At 48.7% G+C, this 20,387-nt stretch overlaps 1 protein-coding gene across 2 annotated transcripts in view; it reads right to left on the bottom strand.

Moving 5' to 3' along the window:
* Positions 1-18,720, bottom strand: part of PTPRT (protein tyrosine phosphatase receptor type T) — a 929,565-nt gene extending 910,845 nt beyond the window's left edge. For both annotated transcript variants that reach the window (XM_054723794.1, XM_054723796.1), the window contains exon 1: positions 18,633-18,720. In XM_054723794.1, the coding sequence (XP_054579769.1) occupies positions 18,633-18,720 (88 nt within the window). The remainder of the gene's footprint in view (positions 1-18,632) is intronic.
* Positions 18,721-20,387: the final 1,667 nt, after the last annotated feature.

The following is a 20,387-nucleotide window of genomic DNA, read 5'->3' as shown; positions in this document are numbered from 1 at the left end:
AAATATCTCTAGAGACAGTCGTGAGTTCAAGTTACATTATCAGTTTCTCCTAATGAAGAGCAATAAATTCTAAAATCCACCCACTAAATTGAGATTTACCACGATTCATACATGAATTACCAACTCGCAGAGAATTCGGAAACGACCATTGCCATTTATCACTTGCCAGGTATTTTATATGCACCATCTCAAATGGTCACAACCCCACCCCACTGCCCACCCCTGCCAGACTGGTAGAATTATCCCCATCGACAGGTGGGGAATCTAGGCTCAGAAAGGTATAGTAACTTGCCCAAGGACACACAGCCAGTAAGTGGCAAGAGCTTGGATTTCAATTCAGGTCTCTCTGAGGTCAATGCCTATTCTCCTTCCAACAAGTTGAGTGACCCAAGATAAAATACTGTATTTCAAGGCAAACTATTTTTATGACATAATCAATCTTTGCAATTCTTCACAAGCTTGCACAGTTTTGAAACTGAAACATTACTGGTCTGGAAGTGAGCAGAGCTTGACTGAAACCTGGATTTGACACGAATAGCTATGTGACTGGGTATGTCCCATACCTCCACTGAGATTAATTTCTTTATAGTGATCCAACTTCACGGAGACTTTATTTTTTCCCCATCACCATTTATGCCCTCTATGCCCTCTTCCACCTCCACCCCCACCCCACAATCACCACACTGTTGTCCATGTCCATGAGTTCTCACAGAGACTTTATTTAGATTAAATGAGATAATGTGTAACATACTGCATGCACCATGGTCCCTGACACACATAGGGTGCTTTAAGTATTCTTTCCTTAATTCATTAATTATTATTTTTCTTTAAAACTGAAATTGTGGGTTGGGATTTCAGATTGACAGATTTAAGATAAACCAGCCATTATTATATAAAAGAACACAGAATCTTCAAATCAAGACTAAAATTACCGAAAGTGACTGTAGCAATCACTTGCTATCCATTCATTCACCAACATTAAGTGAGTACTATGTATAGGAATTGTGCTGGGCACAGGAAATCAGTGGTGAGCAGACCAAAGTCCGGGCCATCGTGGCGCTTAAATTCTAGCAGGAAAGAGTCAGAAAATAAACACATAAATAAATTAAAAGACTATTTAAGAGCCCGGCTGGTGTAGCCCAGTGGTTGAGCATCAACCTATAAACCAGGAGGTCATGGTTCAATTCCTGGTCAGGGCACATGCCGCAGGGGTTGCTGGCTAGGTCCCCAGTAGGGTGTGTGCAGGAGACAGCCAATCAGTGATTCTTTCTCATCATTGATGTTTCTATCTCTCCCTCTCCCTTCCTCTCTGAAATCAATAAAAATATAATAATAAATAAATAAATAAATAAATGACTATTGACGAGAATCAAGTGCTATGAATAGAAATAGCAAAACTCCCTCTCATTTGGCTAAGATTGAAACTGACTTCCAAGCCAGAGCATGAACTTGATTGGCCACAGGGCCAACATGAAATAAATGCTATATCTTTGTTCGCTAGGCCAGTGGTTTTCAAATTTTCATGTGCATCAGAATCATCTAGTGGGGTTGTTAGAACACAGGTTGCCGGGTCCCACCCCCAGAGTTTATGATTCAGTAGATCTCTGGGGAGCGAGGAGAGGGTGACAAAAGAATCTGCATTTATAAAAAGTTCCCAGGTGCTTCTGATGCCCCTGGGGTAGGGACCACACTTTGAGAACAACTGCCGTTGAGAAATCTAGCCAGACCAGAAAGCAGTGAGGCAAGAAGAGAGGAGGATAAATGCCCCAACCCCTCTCCTCCTGCCTTATAACCTCCTGCCAGTGATCCCCATCTGCTAAACACAGAAACCAGAAGGCACAGGAGTCATGCCTCCTGGAACTCAGAGCAGTTCCATGAGCACAATCCCCTCCCCTGGCCCCTTTGCAAATTAAAGGGGCTAACAGTCTCTCACTGTTCCTGGTCACTAGATGTCTCAGCATCCCTTGCAGGTTCCCTTAAACTCAACCCCACCCTATGAATAGTCCCTTGTTAAAATCTCTTGACACACTGGAGTTGAATTCTGTTTTCTGTCAGGATCCAGAGATACAACACCAGGCCCCAGACAGCTCCTCTAGTGGTGATATTTTCAGAAATTGATAAAAGCTAGTCTATTTCTTCCTACAGTGACATCTATAAAATGCAAATCAAATATCAGATCATCATCTTTTCTTGCTACATGAATATGAATTATATATGCAACTTGCAGGAGCCTGCACACAGCATGTGCAATCAGATCAGTCTGAGAGAGCTGTATGGGCATTAGAGTGACCAATTCATCCCGGTTTGCCTGGCACACGCCCGGTTTTAGCACTGAAGGTCCCACATCCTGGACAAACCAGGACACCTGGTCACCCTAACCATGCACACTTTGCTCCACTGAGCTCAGGCAACACTGCTCCAGCACCAGCACCTCCACCAACAATGGCCAGCATTTACTGAGCACTTTCTGTGAGCCTGGCCCCATGCTAAGCACTTCACACACATCACCTCGTTGATTTTTCAGAAGCAATTAGCCATGATTAGCCTCATTTTACAGATGATAAAACTGAGACTCGGGGGGCTCAAATCACTTGTTCAAGGTCATACAGCCTGTAAATAGCACAGCATTGACATGAAACCACACAGTCTGAGATCAGAGCCTGCACTTTTAACCACTACAGTTTCCTTCATGACAAGCACATGGGTCCACCTGCCCCAGAACTAATTCCATGAAAAAAAACAGGCAAGAGCCAAGACCGGTTTGGCTCAGTGGATAGAGCGTCAGCCTGCAGACTGAAAGGTCCCAGGTTCGATTCCGGTCAAGGGCATGTACCTTGGTTGTGGGCACGTCCCCAGTAGGGGGTGTGCAGGAGGCAGCTGGTCGATGTTTCTCTCTCATTGATGTTTCTAGCTTTCTATCCCTCTCCCTTCCTCTCTGTAAAAAATCAATAAAATATATAAAAAACAAAACAAAACAAAAAACACCCTTGATTTAAAAAAAAAAAAAAAAAAAAAAAAAAAACAGGCAAGAACTACAAAAGGTCATCGTGGAGACGAAGCTCAGAAACTACAGTCACAAGAGCAGAAATTGAGAGGGGATTTACACATTCTTTGTTGTAAGGACACAATGAAAAAGTCAACGGCAGGCATTTGGTGCCTTTGGAAAATTAGAGATAAAATTACACAGGCCCCACCAATGTCACCCCAATAAATCTAATTTTTAAAAATTATACAGATCCCTATATTTTAGAATCAAAGATTCTTGCGGCAAAGTCTGTGATGGTCAACACTTGATGTATCCTACGAAATCAAAGGCAGTCCTATGGGATGGCTTAGACTTCAGCCTCTCATTTATAAAACTTAAATGATAATCACCTCTCTTAAATACCCAGGGAGGTTATCCTGTGCGTTAAATGGACTCAATAAACTATGTCCAGCCAAAAAGTGGTTTCCTAAAATGCTGTGTGTGCTGGAGATCCTGAGGCCTAAAGACCATAGTCTGGAATGGACCCCACCTCCCCTCTGAGTTCCTTGGGGTGTGACACCTTTAGCTACTGGGCCCCCAATGTGGAATCAGTGGCAGCCACATCTAGAGGCTCAACTTTTGTTCCTAGGACAAGTGAGGGTCCACCCCTCAAAATTACACCTTCTTGTAAGAATGAGATAGTTAAGACTTATTTGGGAGGGAAATGGGGCATATTCTTAAGAAGTCAGCCCCTCTCTTCCATACCTCTTAAGGCCATAAAAGTCTCCTACCATTCAACATCATGTGGTGGTTAAGAACCTGGACTCTGAAATGAGATAAACACAAGTGTGACAGTGGCCGAGACCTTGCACCTCCATGAAACCAATTCTTTTATCTGATGTATAAGACTGTCATGCCTTTTTCATGAAATGATTATGAGAATTAAACAGCCTCGGAACTCCCCCAAAGGAATTCTTATTGAAAACCCTGAAGGAAGGCTTCCCACCCAGGAATTCCTAATAGAATCTGAATTTTCCCCCTGAGTATGCATTTAGCACAGCACTGGGCACAAAGAAAACTACAGAGAAAGCAGAAAAGAGTGGCTGAGAACACAGATTCCAGCTTCAAATTGCTCAGGTTCAAGTCCTGGCTCTCCCACTCACTCACTGTGTGACTTTGAGCTGGCTACTTAACCCCTCTATAATTTTTTATGATAATTATATCCATACTAGGGGCCTGGTGCACAAAATTTGTGCACTGGGTGGATGTCCCTCAGCCCAGCCTGCCCCCTCTCACAGTCTGGGAGCCCTCAGGGGATGTCCTACTGATGGCTTAGGCCCCGCTCCCCAAGAGAAGCCACAGTCTGGCCACGGTGGCTCAGAGCACACCCCCCTGGGTGGGTCCTCAGTCCGCTGTAAGCCTTGGTCCTGGCCACAGCGCAGCTAGGAGCACGCCCCCCTGGGCGAGTCTATGGGTCCACTGGGGGCCTTGCTCCCAAGGCAGGCAGCGCAGCATGCCTGCCCAAGAACACCCGGTGGGAGTGGCCTCGGAGCTGGGTGGTGCCGGGGCTGGGGGCGGGCTCCTAGCACCTGCCCCCAGCTAGGAGCCCGCCCCCAGCCCTGGTGTGTGGTATGTGTCTGCTGGGCTGGGGGCTTGCTCTGAGCTGGGCGTGACGCAGCCTCCTGAGCTGGTTGTGATGTCCTGGCCTAATTTGCATATTTCTCTCTTATTACATAGGATAATAGGACTGTTAGGAAGACTCCATAAGCAACAATTAGTAAAGCCTTTGAGAAAATGTCTGGCTCGTTAAAAGTATTTAAAGTATAAAACAGTGTCAGTGTTTGCTCTCTGGTAGTCATCGCCTCTCCAGCATTTATTCCTCTGGAGTTCAATTTGAATTGTTCATGCTCTGCAGACATACCCAGCTGCACCTGTGATTTTCATAACTTTTGGATCTGGCTCCCTATTATTATTCCCCTCTCATCCATCATTTCACCAAATGATTTGTCATCGCCTTATATTTTCTGCTTTCCATTCCCACAAGAGCCAAATGTTGCTCTCCTCTGTATGTTCTTGGGGGTGTAGGAATCTTCATCCCAGGAGCGTGGAAAACCCTCCTGTTGTGTTGAAACAGTCCTGGAAACAGATTCTGTTGGTTTCACCTCCTAGACCTGGGATTCCACAACGTGCCCTTTTGAAAAAACCAACTATGGATGGTGTCAAATAACAAAATCGATCAATCAGGAAAGGTGGATTTTTAATATATTTAACCTCTATCAAGCATCTCAAATGATTTGATTTTCAGGGGATGCGGGGGGGGGGGGGATCCAATCTTAAAGTCAGAGAACTTTGGCCCTTGAGAAGCACAGAAGCCATTTCACAGACGGGAAAACTTTGCCGAGGTTCACGGTACCACTAAACATTGAAAAGATTGTGTCAGATGTGCCTTTCTGGGCGCCAAGAGAACCCAGGGCCAAAGGCTGTCCCATGGAGGAATCTCTACAATTTCTCCAAGGAGGTCCCAGGAGAGAGAAGGAGTGTGGGAAGGGGATGGACAGTGGCTAATAAGGCCCCCTCCATCGGGACTCCAACCTCCTGCTCAAATGTCTCCCTGCACTTGTGACACAATTCCCTACTTCTCTCCTTCTAATTGGATGCAGAGGTCTACAATTCCCATAGGGATCGTCATTACAGATGTTGAAAGAAGGTTTTCCACACAGAAATAAGGCCTAATTTGTTTCAAAAGATTGACTGACGAAAAGAGTACATATGTTTAAAATCTCTATCATTTGCACTTTACTAACAAATATTAAACTCCAAGAGTTTTCCTTTTTAAGAAAATAAATGCAGATATATTACAAATGTAATTAAAACCTAAGTTCTTCTCTATCAAGAATTATCAACTGCCCTAGCTGGTTTAGCTCAGTGGATAGAGTCTCAGCCTGCAGACTGAAGGGTCCCAGGTTCGATTCCAGTCAAGGGCACATGCCCGGTTTGTGGGCTTGATCCCCAGTGGGGGTTGTGCAAGAGGCATCCAATCAATGATTCTCTCTCATCATTGATGTTTCTCTCTCTCTCTCTCTCTCACCCTCTCCCTTCCTCTCTGAAATTAATAAAAATATATTTTTTAAAAGAATTACCAACTGATTTTAACAAACTTTCTTAACATATGTTCTTTTCAAATGAAATATATTATTATAAATAAAGCAAAATTGCCCTTTACCTACCATTCCACTCCCATTTCTCCTCATACCTTTTCTAAGGAATGTAGCCTTCCATTCTGCTTTTTATACTACCTTAAATATACATGCTTTAATTATTAATACACTAGAGTCCCGGTGCATGAAATTTGTGCATGGGGGGGGGGGGGGGAGTCCCTCAGCCCAGCCTGCACCCTCTCCAATCTGGGACCCCTCGAGGGATGTCCGACTGTCGGACATCCCTCTCACAATCCAGGACTGCTGGCTCCCAACCACTCGCCTGCCTACCTGCCTGATTGCCCCTAACCTCTTCTGCCTGCCAGCCTGATCACCCCCTAATCACTCCCCTGCCAGCCTGATCAATGCCTAACTGCTCCCCTGCCAGCCCAATTGCCCCTAACTGCTCTCCCCTGCTGGCCTGGTCACCCCTAACTGCCCTCCTCTGCAGGCCTGGTCCCCCCCAACTGCCCTCCCTTGCCAGCCATCTTGTGGCAGCCATCTTGTGTCCACATGGGGGTGACCATCCTTGACCACATGGGGGCGGCCATCTTGTGTGTTGGAGTGATGGTCAATTTGCATATTACCTCTTTATTATATAGGATAGTTGATTGTTATATACATAAAATTGACTCTTTTTTCTTCCTACAGAAGATCATCTAGCAGATGATGAGTTCGGTCCATGAACCAGAAGATCCTAATATTTGTAAATATTCCTTAATAGATGCTCAAATTTGTAGCATAAGCTCTTCCGAAATGCTGAAAGGGCAGCAGCATAGCAAGAGTCCTGCCTCTGTGTATAAGCAGGATTCTGCCAGTGCTGAAGATTCACTAGAAACCACACACCCCATAGGGAACCAAGAAGCCAAAAGGGTCAGGCCAAGACATACCACATCTGCTGCTCCTCTGCGCAGTCACCTCACTCCCCTGGCATCCCACATCGTTAGGCAAGTAAATCAGAGATTCATGGAAATTTGATGGGAAAATTTTCATACAAGGTCTATGCCCCATCATCAGCAACCCCTGTGAAACTATGCCATTTGGTGTCATAAGTGGGACAGGCATAAAGAGCGCCCCATCATGGCCAGATTTTAGTCAGAAATCAGAAAGCTGATGTGGGGAACAACGGGTAAAATTGTGCCTGAACTATGAGAATTTCTGTGGGAGGAGCAGAGTCAAATAGAATTCATCCTCCGTTCTTCTCCTTCCAACTATTTGGACCTAACATGTAATAAAAGATGGCTGAGCCCACGGCATAACTCCCGGAATCTTCTATATGAGCCATAAGGGTGGCTCGGACTAAGGGAATTCAGACCCCAAAAGAAATAAATGTCTGAGGTTTGACCCAGAATCTACAGATTGCAAAGGGATGCCTTGGAGTAGACATTTGAAAAGGTAACCTGGGGTGGGGGAAGCACCAAGGAATCCCAGAGCTCCAGGCGGAACAGGTGGTCAGGGGACACATGATAGCTGCTAAGGTTTGGAGGTGAGAGGAAACGAGACTGGGGCTGAGAAATGCTCCTGTGCTTGCTAAGCCAATTCTCAGGTAAAAGCAACAATGATACGCTTTCTCACACAAGTGAAATGAAATGTGTGCTAGAGTCTTATATGTAGGAAGAAGCAAAGACAATAAAAGGAAGCTCTGACTTGATTAACTTTCACTTTTTAAAAAAAAGTGACCAATAAGGAGAGTGGTCCCAAATTAATCTAAGACGTTCTGTTTTAAAATATGCATACGCCTTTTACAGGCAACGGTGACCTTGGGACTCTGAGATTTGTTCAGGTTAATTGCACTCCTCCACCAAAATGGTGTTCAGAAGGCCAAGTCCCAGAAATTATCTTCTACCTGGAACGCACATCCTCTGCACAAAAAAATTCAAAGGAGTTAATTGAGATGGAAAATTTTCATTGATTGTATACCCCCAAAAAATGTTTCTGAAACGTCTGAGTGAAGCAAGGGTGGTATGTACTTGGGTTCAACTAAAGTGTTTGCATGTTTAAACTGAGCATCGTAACAGATGAAAATTATACGTTTCCACAGTTCCTCCATAAACCTAATTTAAATGGCCTCGAGACAATGCAACCCAAGTGTTTGAAAGCTGCCCTTTGCTTTGTTGCAGACACTTTTGTTTGGAGGAAGATCACCATCCTGAGCTGGAGCCTGCTGAGATGCAGAGAAAAGGCTGGCAACGCTCCAGCTTCTGAAAGTACTGATCATGCCTCCCGCCCCACCCCCACCCACCTCTGGGCTGAGGCAGGTTAGAACCTTGGCTTGAAGTCCTGGTTTCTGAAGTTTCTGAGCTGAAAACCACTCCCCCACCCCAACACACATGTCCTCTAACAAAACGTGACAAATAATGCAAAAGGTGAAGGGATAATAAGTGGACAATATTTGGCAGAGGAAAGATTTACTGAGTATAAGGGGAAAAATAAAGATGGAAACATCAGGAGCCCAGTTCAGCGGGAATGAGGTCCTTGACCCCGTCCTGCATGTGAGGCTGTGCAGGTTCCACATACCCGCCTGCCGCAGCCCTGACCTAGACACCTAGGAAATTATGCCCCTACCTCCCCCTCGCCAAGGAGGAGGCCTGCCAGCCAACCGTGTACAAGGAGGCCTGAGATGACAGTCCATACATGAGAAAGTGCTCAAAAAGCCACGCCCCTGAAATTGAAGGCCAGACAGACACTTCCCCTGGACAGATGAAGGGCCAACCTCAAGGTGTGTTGACTCCTCCTTCCCCAGGGTCACCTTGTGGAAATGATTCCAAAAGGGCCTGGGGTTGGGACCATCATAAATTGGTGACCCTCCTGCCTAAATATTGATAAGGCCCAGACAAGCACAAAGGGACCTTGGGAAACATCACCACCACCACCCCACCACCCCAAACAAATAGGTAACCTGTGAAAACAGGTCAATTCCTGGAGCAGGTTCCCACCAGGAATTCCAATGCCTGGTCTGCCCATTTGGATTTTGACAAAACCATCCTTCACTGGAAGATCTCATGGGCCCCAACCTGAAAAAAATACTGTGACTGCGTTTCTTCTGTAATGACTGTACTGTTGTCACAGCAACTGAAACTACAAGTGTAGGCAGGGCATAAGTTGATCCACATAACAATTTGTGTATTTACATGAAAACTTTTAATCGCAGTAACTTATTGAATCCTCAATGTTAGCTTTATGTGACAATTAAAAACCTTCTGAAAATGTGTCAAAAAGGCCCAAAATTTTTAGAATTGGGAAGTCTACGTATAATAAAAACAATAAATTTCAGCTAAATGATAGTATAGCTCTAATCTATTTGGTGTTTTCTATAAATTGGTTCTTGTGGAACCTGGGGACTAGTGTGAAAGATCTAGTCTTATAAAAATGTCATAGTACTTCAGCTTTTAGTGTAAAGTTTAAAAAGTTTTCTGATGGATCTTTACATTAACTAATTTTTACTTTCTGACATTCCTAATTAACTGTTTTAAGATTGGGGCTAAGTGAATTCTGAGGCAATAAATCTCTCCTTTAAAGAGCAAAACCTCGCCGAAACCGGTTTGGCTCAGTGGATAGAGCGTCAGCCTGCGGACTGAAAGGTCCCAGGTTCGATTCAGGTCAAGGGCATGTACCTTGGTTGCGGGCACCGCCATCTGTGCTGGAGGCAGCTGATCAATGTTTCTAACTCTCTATCCCTCTCCCTTCCTCTCTGTAAAAAAATCAATAAAATATATATTTTTTTAAAAAAAGAAAGAAGAGTAAAACCTCGTCAATGAGTTGACACTCGTGCCCAAAATAATAAAAAGAATTAAATGATTTGGACACACTTTAAAAGTTATTTTTGTCCAAGATACGATGTTTCCTATCCTTGTCTATTATTTGAGGTCCCTGTGGGAGGCAGCTCCTAAAATGTCTCCCAGTGATCCCCACTTCCCAGGATTCGAGCCCTTGAGTGACTCCCTCCCCAAGTGTGCGCTGGACTTCCTTCAGGCAAACAGAATATGGCCAACGTGATGGGATGTCATTTCCAAATGTAAGTTATAGAAGCCTGACTTCTGCCTTGCTCACACTCTCTCCTGCCCTCTCAATTGCTCCTCTGATGAAGCCAGCTACCACGTCCTGAGGGAGGGGCCCGTGTGGCAGGAACCCAGGGCAGCTGCTAGCCAACAGCTCATGAGAAACTGAGGCCCTCAAGCCAACACCCGAATCCTCCCAACAGCCCTGCGCGCCAGCCGGGAAGCAGAGCCTTCCCCATTCCAGCAGAGCTGACTGCAGCCCCAGGTGACACCTGATTGCATCCTGTGATTGATCCAGAGCCAGAGACCCAGCTAGAGCCACACCCAGGTTCCTGACCCAAAGGGGGATAACTTGTTACACAGCGATCGATAACTAACACAGTTATCACCCTCCCTTAGAGGCAGACGAGGATTTGTTTCTCTTCTTTTCAGAAAGTTGGCGCCCGAGAAACACTGAGAGATGAGACTCATCTGGGCCGTGCACTTAGGGGTCAATTCCAAGATACTTATGAAAAAAAAGAAAAAGAAATGGTGATATCAACTTCTAAGGTAGCCTCTAATTAAAGCACATAGTGTGACAATGTCAAAAATATTTGTAATTAGTATAAGTTCTGTGCTCACATCAATTTTTTAAAAAATCACAGAGATAAGTGGTCATAAACACATGCTGTTTATGACAGCTTTCTGGTTCTATCCCTGACATCACCAGCAGTCCCTGTTTTGTCCTGTTTTACTCCACATTTCAAATAAAGCACCACAATGTGCACCTCGGATTCCGATGTCACCGCTAAAAGGGACCTATTTTAAACAACGACTGGCTGTATGTGTGGGAGAGAAAACCTAGAGGTGAGCCTAAAGATCCTTGCTGTCACAGAAAAATACGGGCGCTCCCACAAATGTCTGGAAATGGTGAAAATGAATCTGGCTTGCCCAACCTGTGATCATTTGCACAGCAACAGTAAGCCATACGTATAATCAATTAAAGCAAGTCCCAACCTTCCCAAGCCACTCATTCATGAGGATCAATCATTAAGCGCTCTTTAAAAATGTCTCCTTGCTGGCGTGAACCCATTAATTCATGCTCGGTTCCAAAGAGTGGATGCAGGACGAATACGTATGGATGAATATAAAGCCACCCCCAGGGAGTCATGGGTTTGTGATCTTGCTATTGGTTTTGGTACCACAGTAAGGCAAAGTGGGAGGGGGAGGGGAATCGGAAGAAAACAGGTGTTCCAGGGTCCGGGGAGGCTGGCCCGCTGGGAGCCGTTCACGCATTAGTAAATGAAGGGGCTGGTACCTGTTGCCTCGGCTCCCATGCGGGGCAGTTCTACTCTTCTGTTAAACGTCACATCCTTGGCTTAATGAGAGAGAAAATGGGTGCATGGTCTAGTCTCGCCCCCCACCAACCCATACCCTTCCCAAAACCCCAGGCACAAGGTGCTCGCATCTTCAGTGTTAACAGACACGGCCGAGTTAGCTCTCAAAAGAGCGGTTCCAGTATCCACGACTCTACAAAGGACAAAGCCACCTAATTGCTCATATGCTTTCCAAAACCTGGTGGTTTTAAACTTCTTCGTTTTTGCCAAACCGCTAAGGGAAAAGAAACGTTAGTTCCCTGATTTAATTCACAGTCTAAAGAGCTGAGAGAGAACCAAAAACTAATGCCTTTCAAATAACTAATGCAACACATTATTTTGGAAACTGGCGAAGGCGAAGTAATAGTAATGCTGTTTACTGAGTGCCTGTTCCGTGCCAGGAGCTTAGCTGTACAACTGACAGGCATTCTCTCCAGCTCTTACGGCACCAAAGCTTGGCTGTGCCCACTTTCACAGCTGCAGAAATATGGGTTCCGAACAGAGAAGTAACTTATCAAGGACACGTCCCAAGATGGGAGCTGGGATTTATATAGTTATACAACCATAACCACCTCCCAGTTTTCAAATCTCTCCATCACTTCAAAAAATTTTCCCCATAAATCCCTGCTCCTGGGCCCAGCCCAGGCAACCACTGACCTGCTTTCTGTCTCTCCACACTGAGTGGCCAGATTATTATGATCTCTGAAAGCATAATAATCTGGCCACTCAGTGTATATCTGGCCACTCAGTGTATATCCTATATAATAAAAGGCTAATACGCAAATTGTCCCCTCGACCAGGAGTTCAACCAGCAGGCAGGCTGGCCAACCACCCATGTCCCCTCCCCCTGGCCAGGCTGGCCGGGCCCCACCCATGGACGAATTCATAATATATATGAGTGGCCAGATTATGATGCGTTCAGAGATCATAAATTAAAGAAACTGCCAAACTGCTTACCAAAGTGGTATCACCACTTTTTATTCCCTCCAGCAAACAATAAAAATTTTAAGCTGAATGTTCAAGAAATTGAAAGGACTGTATATCTATTCCACGCATGCACCAGTGGATGTGTGTGTGTCCGTGTAGACTTGCCTTTTCTGAATACTTCATATAATATGTCGCCTTTTGTATCTGGCTTCTTTTGCTTAGCCTAATGCTTTTTGAAGTTCATCCATGTTGTGGCATGCACTATATATATTGACTAGAGGCCCAGTGCATGAAGTTCATGCAATGGGGGGGCGGCGGGGAGAGTGGCGCTCAGCCCGGCCTGCACCCTCTCCTATCTGGGACCCCTCGGGGGATGTCCTATTGCCAGTTTAAACCAGCAGTCAGACATGCCTCTCACAATCTAGACCACTGGCTCCTAACGGCTCGCCTGCCTGCCTGCCTGCCTGCCTGCCTGCCTGATCGCCCCTAATCCCTCTGCCTGCTTGCTTGATCACCCCTAACCCCTCTCTCTGCCTGCTGGCCTGATCGCCCCTAACCACCTCTGCCTGCCTGCCTGATCACTCCTAACCCCTCTGCCTGCTGGCCTGATCGCCCCTTACTTGCCCTCCTGCTGGCCTGATTGCCCCTACCTTGCCCCCCTGCCATCCTGATTGCCCCTACCTTGCCCCCTGCCAGCCTGATCACCCCTAACTTGACCCCTGTCGGCCTGATCACCCCTACCTTGCCCCCTGCTGGTCTGATCGCCCCTAACTTGCCCCCCTGCTAGCTTGATCGCCCCTACCTTGCCCCCCTGCTGGCCTGATCACCCCTAACTTGCTCTCCTGCCGACCTGATCACCCCTAACCACCTCTGCCTCGGCCCCTGGCCTAAGCCGCAATCTGGCCTCCCTCTATCTGGCCTCCCACAGTCTGGCCTCCATCTGCCTGAGCCTGGGCCCTTCACAGCTGCCTGAGCCTCAGCCCTTTGCGGCTGCTGCAGCTTTGTCTAAAAGGACTTCCGAAAGGTCGTCCAGAAGACATCCGCTCTAATTAGCATATTACCCTTTTATTAGTATAGATAGTTCATTCCTTTTTATTCCTAGCCCTAGTCCATTGGATGGATTCACTAGTTGGTCACTGAGGTGGCTTCCAGATTGGGGCTACCATGACTAATGCTGCCATGAACACACACACGTGTGTCTTTGTGTGTCTATGTTTCCAGTTCTGTTGGGTAGATTCCTAGAAGTGGAACTGCTGGATCCTATGGAGCATGTATGTTTAACCTTTTAAAGAAGCTGCCAAACTGCTTACCAAAGTGGTATCACCACTTTTTATTCCCTCCAGCAAACAATAAAAATTTTAAGCTGAATGTTCAAGAAATTGAAAGGACTGTGTATCTATTCCACGCATGCACCAGTGGATGTGTGTGTGTCAGGCAGCAGACTGACTCCAGTGTGAAATGAAAATGCGTCAGTAACACTGCGGATCACGTCAGAGTGTTCGTTACCCACCAGCCTGGTGGTGGGCCCGCGGGCTTCCGAGCAGCCCTGCCTGTGTAATTACCTCGGATGGGCCAAGTGAAATAACGCTGGCATTTGAGATAAACACACCGAATGATCACCATCTCTCAATGGCTCCTTACCCTTTCACCACTCCGCCTTCATGACACATTAATTCTCATTTTTCCCAGTTGACTTCTGATAGGTCCCTTGGGGAATCTATGCCCAGAATCCCCACTGGGTCCCTCTGTAGCTTCTTTGGTGCCTGAAACTCTTGCTAATAAATAAGTAAACGGTGTTGACCTGTTCGTTTCTCCGTTTTCCAGGCAAATAAAAGTGTCCAGCAAGCCCACACCAAATTCTGAATCCTCTGGTCACAATGGCCAACCTGGACACAACACTAGTGATCATCACCTCTGTCCCTCTGGCTGCACCTGAATGTTATTAATCCATTAAAACAAGTCGGTGGCTTTCTTCCTCTCCAAACCAATTCGACTCCATTTTATCAGATTTTGGAGATACTCCAACTGCTTTCTAATATCTACATGGTGTTGCCTTCTAGCCCCAAGTCTGTAATGTGCTTGTAAAGGCTATTACACTTGTCGGACATGGTTTATTTTCAATAACCTCATAGCTTTTTCCCTTTTTTTTTTTTTTTGGAATGCCACAGCCCTCTATATGTTAGCTTATTCTGTGCTTGTTATCGAGGGCACAATGCACCTGCCCCCCGCTGCCCTGGAGTGCCATGCACTTGATTTCTGGATAAGAGATGGACATGGATGAGGGACAGGGCCCTGGGGGGAGGAAGGTTGGATGAGGAAGGGTGGTAGGAAGGGAGAGGGGATAAACCCAAACACTTTCCCATTACAATGTGCAACCATGTGTATTTTTTAATCGGTTCTCATTTAGGAACATAAATGTACTTAAAAACAGTCCCTATCTAAACCCTTGAATGGCCACATGTATTAGTGTCACCTGTTGGAAATTTTCATTTTAAATCTCCTTCTGGTGGCAGGGAATCAACCTCCAACAAGAAGAAAAAGTAGAAATCATCACCAAAACCAGCCATCTCACTGCCAATTCCTAGCACTGCCCACCAACGTTCCCTTGGCCTGTGTACAGACACCAATGCCAAGGCCGCCCTGGACAAGGCTCTGGTAAGAATCAAGTCCCGCTGTGCACTAGTCCCCTATTCACTCTGCATGCACCACCTTCAGTCTTCACAGAGTCCAGTGAGGCAGCCATAACTATCCTCTCTTACAAATGAGAAGCTGGGGATCCGAGAAGAGGAATGAAGTGCCCGAGCTGGCAAAGCTAGAGAGAGAAGCAGTGGCAGGATTCAAACTTAGGACTTTAGACTCCAAAGCTCATCCTCATTTCTCTCTGTCAGGCTGCCTCTCGACTTAAACTCCCGTATCCCTCGCCATGGTTGCCAAGAGACGCCACCATCTCTTCATCCTCATCATCAATAAATATTTATCAAGGGCCCACCGCCTACATGGCATTGCTCGTTTCCACAGCAACACAGTCGGAGAGTCATGGGAGTATCCCATGCTTAAAAGAACAATGCTGTAATGCCCTGTGATCATGGCTCTGAAAGGTGACGGTTACATACGACAGCGGACGCCTCTCGGCTGGCAGCTCGGACAGAACCTGCAGGAGCTGTGCCGGGGGAAAGCAAGAAGAAATTAAGTGGAGGAGAAAGAAAGATAGTGCGTTGTAACCCAAGAAGATGGTCTGCTGTCACTAGGAATGTGTTTGCAATTGTTGCTGAAACAGGATCCAAGCCAGGTTTGCACGTTAATTGTTCTTTTATTAGGAAACAAATCGAGCAATCCAGGACCGAAAGTAAAATCTGACTGTACTGCTAACAGTTCCCCAGAGGTCTCTGGCAATGATTATCGAGTTAAATGACTACACTGCTAACAACTGCAAACGCAAGTCAGCCCCCTCCAGGATCCATTTTTGTTCTCAATGTATGAAGGCTGATCCCCGGTAGTAAATGGACCAATTACCCCCTTATCCATTTGTTTAACTGTTTCCCTCTTAACCCATCCTAGATCATGTTTTGCCACACTCTTAACAGGCTGACTTTAAATGCTTTTTTTTACTAGCATTCCTTACAAAAATCATTCTGACTCGTGAAACACGTCTCAGAGTAAGGGAGAATGACAGGCTTACACCATGGACTTCTGGACACAGGGACCAACATGGTACAGCAAAACGTATCACCCCAACTGCTTGCTCAACGGAAGCTTACAGACTTGAAGTTGCTTTCCAGAGTGGGAATTTTCATATTAAAAGAATATAGAGAGCATGCCATTGAATTTAAAATGTATTATTTACCCAAACTTGACAAAAGTTTTAAATAAGAGGCTTTAAAGGAAATCAAGCTATTGTTTTATGTATGCTAGATTTGGATTCCAACAATTTCTGTATTTAGAAAAAAGGTAACACATAAGTCCATTTTTAAAAGTCAACATTTGCAGCATTCCTGCATCTACAAATGTGGATGTTCATGAGGGAACCTGGGAAAGTCACCTAATTTAAATAGTCTAGTTAGCGTTAAACCAGAATGAACAGACTATACTGAAAATCCCCATTTTTACAAATGAGGCTTAGAATACACCCAGTCTCCAAAACGATCTACTCCCACTCATTTAAGGAGCCCTTGGAACAAACGCAGTCGCTTGCTCAGTACATGCTATAGGAGATTTGCAGAAGCCACCCGGCTCAGGTAGAACCAAAAGAAGCATATGGTGACTTAACAGTCCATTTCTTCCCAAACTGTACTCCAGGATTGCTTTTCTTTCCCCTGTGTTCCAAAGAGCAAACAAAGAAAAGGTGCTTGCTCCTCACACTTCTCTAATGTTTTAACAAAAGGCTGCTGAATAAACACATTACTCATTTAAAAATTGAAAAGAAGTTCTATTCCAGAGATGAAAGCAACTAGATTTGCATTTTAACAGTTGTGGGCGAGCGCCACCTGGCGGTAGCATCCTGAACCGGCGTGCTTTCTGCACTGAACTGGTCCCCGAGCCGCCAAGGCTTTACGGCACGCTAACCCAAGAACGGATTCCGTGAGACCCATGGTGGAATCTTTTTAATGCTGTTTTTGCTGCGAGAGCGTGAGTACATACTATTAATGTGGGCCAGGACTTGGAGGACAGGAAAATCTAAGTCACAAATCATGCCCGGGTCCACCGGACTGCCACAAGCAGCCTCCTCCCTTCCCTCCTTAGCACACCTCGTCCAGACCCAAAAACCAGGAAAGCAAGGCTTGAGCACCATCTTTAGAACAGTGTCGTGGTGGTCCCTCTCCTCTCCCTGGCTAATCCGCCCTCCCCTCTTCACACACCTCAAAGGAAGCGTCCTGGTCGCCTAACTTCTCCGCCACGGAAACAGGCTGCCCCTTCACAGAAGTCCCTTATTCAGCTCCCGTTTGGGGTTTGGCGCAAAGGAGACCACAGTGCATTTCCAAGAGAAGGTCACTCCAGCGGTTCTTAACTTCGGAAGCAGCCTGTTTAAAGAGGGGACATTCCCCCAACGCTCCTTGCCTGCCTGCCTGCTGTCTTTTTCTTTCCTCTTTCTTTCTCTCCGCGTGATAACATAATGGGCACCGCCGGTCGTCCGCAATCCGAAAAGCGCCTTTCCTGAGTCCCCCTTGCTCATCCCAGCCTGTCCCTGTGATCCCAGCAACCTCCCTTCAGCGTGGCCACACCGAAGCCAACGGGCGCTCAGAAACTTCAAGGCGGTTTTGAACTTGGAAGCTTACCTTCGCCACCTCTCCCCTTCTCTCCTTCCCGCCACTGCTCGTTTGGGGGTTCGGGACTGGGAACTGCCTGTGGTACAGTTCGGTGGTATGTAAGCCCCTGAATCGTGGGGGTCTCCTGTGCATGCCAACTTACCATCGGGAATACACCAGGGCACCCCCACACTGAGAATCGCCCCTGCTCACCTTCCTCCCCACGGTCAACCCCAAATATGAGTCCCCCCAAACTTTTCAGGCGCAGACATGCTCACAGGTCAAAGCCACTCTACTTGAAAGGCCGTTAACAGGGCGCCCATTTGCTCTGGAAAGAAAACGGGGGGGGGGGCGGTGGAGGGGGAGGAAGGAGGTTTGCTCGCTCTGTGATGAGCACAAACACCCACAGGTGCAATCGGCGCTTGTTGAAGGACCAGCTTAAGGGCGCAGGAGGTAGTCTGGAGCTTCCGGTACATCCCGGGAGAAAAGAAGCCGCAGCCCGGCCGCGGCCCCGGCAGCCCCGCCTGCTGGCGACCAGTCCACCGCACGGAAAGCGCGCGCTGCCCGCGAAGCTGCGGGGCGAGACCGCTCCACGCCGGGCGTCCCCGCTGCCTCTCGTCCCGCCGCCCCAAACACGCAACTGACAGATTCCGACAAGTGGGAGGCAGCAAGTGGAAATATTCGCAACAACCGCGGAAAGTTACTCCAGCCCGGGCGGGGGGCGGCCGGAAAGTAAAGCGGAGAACTTGGCCAAACGCGGGCGGTGGCGGGACGCGAGGGGCCGGGCTCGCTGGCCCCGGCGCGCCTTGGCGGCGACTGCCGGCGTCTGGAGGCAGGGACTCGGGCTCTGGCCACCGAGCCCCGAGCCCCCCGCACCCGCACAACTTTCTCCGCCGAGGGTCCCGCGGCGGGTCCCGGGAGGAGCGGGGAGCGGAAAGCGCACTCACCTGCGGCGCTCTGTGCCCGGGCGCCGGGCAGCGGCGGCAGCTGCAGCCGCAGGAGCAGGCAGAGGGCGAGCGCGGCGAGGCTCGCCATCCGGGCGGCGGCGGGCGGCTCAGCCCCTTTCCGCGGGGGCCGGGGCCGGGACTGGGGCGGGCGCGGGGTGGCCCCGCATCGCCGGCGCGGCCACGGGCTGTGCGCGCCCTGGGCGCCGGGCGGGCTCTGCTGGGTTCCCGGAGTCGGCGCCGCTGCGCTCCAAGCCGAGGCGCGGCGCGAACTGAGGAAGGAGGCTGGGCGGGGGCGGGACGAGGGGGGGGGGGCGGGCCGGGGGGCGGTGTCCCCCGAGTCCTAACGCCGCCGCCGCCGCCGACGTCGCCCGCCCTGGCGCTCCGCCTGGGCCGCGCACACACCCTCGCGCGCACACCCGCGCCAGGCACACGCTCACCCTCGGTGGGGTTGGCCGGCTCGGGGCCTCTCGCACAGTCACGCGCCTACACACATCCCCTCCACCCCGCACACACACCCGCACGCACACGCCCCGCAGGTTCCTCGCCTCTTTGCCCAGCGCTGCGCCACGCAGCCAAGCATCGTCTGCCGGCTGGGGCGCAGGTACCGGGGGCGGTGGGGGGAGGAGTGAAAAAGGGAACAACAGCCTTTTGAACTCGGAATGGGAGAACAGGTGAGTGGGGGGGGAGGGAGGTGCGATGGGGGGGAGGAGGGAGGAAGCCAGGTGAATGGGGTGGGTGTCGGGGGGGGGGGGGGGGCGGGGCGGGGAGGAGGAACGGACATCTGCCCTAAACTGGGGCAGGCATCTGCTGGCGAGGGTCTCAGGCACGCCCTGAGATGAGAATTTCATCAAAGCGTCAGCACCTCCCCACCACACACACACACACACACACACACACTCTTCTGGGCTCATGACTGACCACGCTGCTATCACCAGCCCCCCCACCCCCCACCCCCACCCCACACACACACCTCCCATCAGCCGCCAGGTATCCCTCTTATTCACCTACATCTCTCCCTTGTCCCCACCCCCACGTTGGAGGGGCAAAGCGGCACCCCTTTCTCTTGCTGCCTTACCCCCTTCCCTTTCTCCAGAAACTGAACCGTGTGGCTTTTTCCTTTTTCTTACTGGTCTGAACAAAGGCCTGCTTGGGGCTGAAAACCATAGATCAGAGTCAGAACTGTCCCTTGGCTCAGACTCTCTGCTCTCCTGGGAGCGGGGCTCTCGTGGATCCTGGCCTGGGGTGGGGGGTGGGGCTGGGGGGCTGGGCTGTAAAAACCAGGGGCAGGGACACGTGGCTAATGCTTCCTCCTTCTGTGTCAGGACAGCAATCCCCCTGCCCCCCTGCAACCCTCATCCTTGTTGGAATTCCAAGAATTGGACTGGACAGACTTTGGGGGCGAAATATGATCAGGCATGGCCAGGATTTCCATAGTGGGGAGCCTCGGCTCTGGATTGAGTTGCTACAGCAGAGAACACTGGGCCTCTCCCCCCCAGTTTCCACCGGGTGGAGTGGGTCAGTCCCCTTGAAGGAGACCCATTAACTCCCCCACCCTCACGTGTAATCCCAGGCACTTGCTTCCACCCTCTGGCTCCCACCACTGCCCCCACCTTCAAAAGGTGAAGGGCTTGGACTAGGCCAGTGGAATAGCCAGTGTGTACCACACACACACACACACACACACACACACACACACACACTGCCAGGCAGGTTTCTCCACGTCCTGGTTCCCAGACCCCCTGTCGGGGGAAGTGG

Source organism: Eptesicus fuscus, chromosome 12, assembly GCF_027574615.1.
Source record: "Eptesicus fuscus isolate TK198812 chromosome 12, DD_ASM_mEF_20220401, whole genome shotgun sequence".
In the NCBI taxonomy this organism is placed as follows: domain Eukaryota; kingdom Metazoa; phylum Chordata; class Mammalia; order Chiroptera; family Vespertilionidae; genus Eptesicus; species Eptesicus fuscus.
Note: the sequence above shows the minus strand (reverse complement) of the source record. Positions and strands in the feature narration are given on the sequence as shown.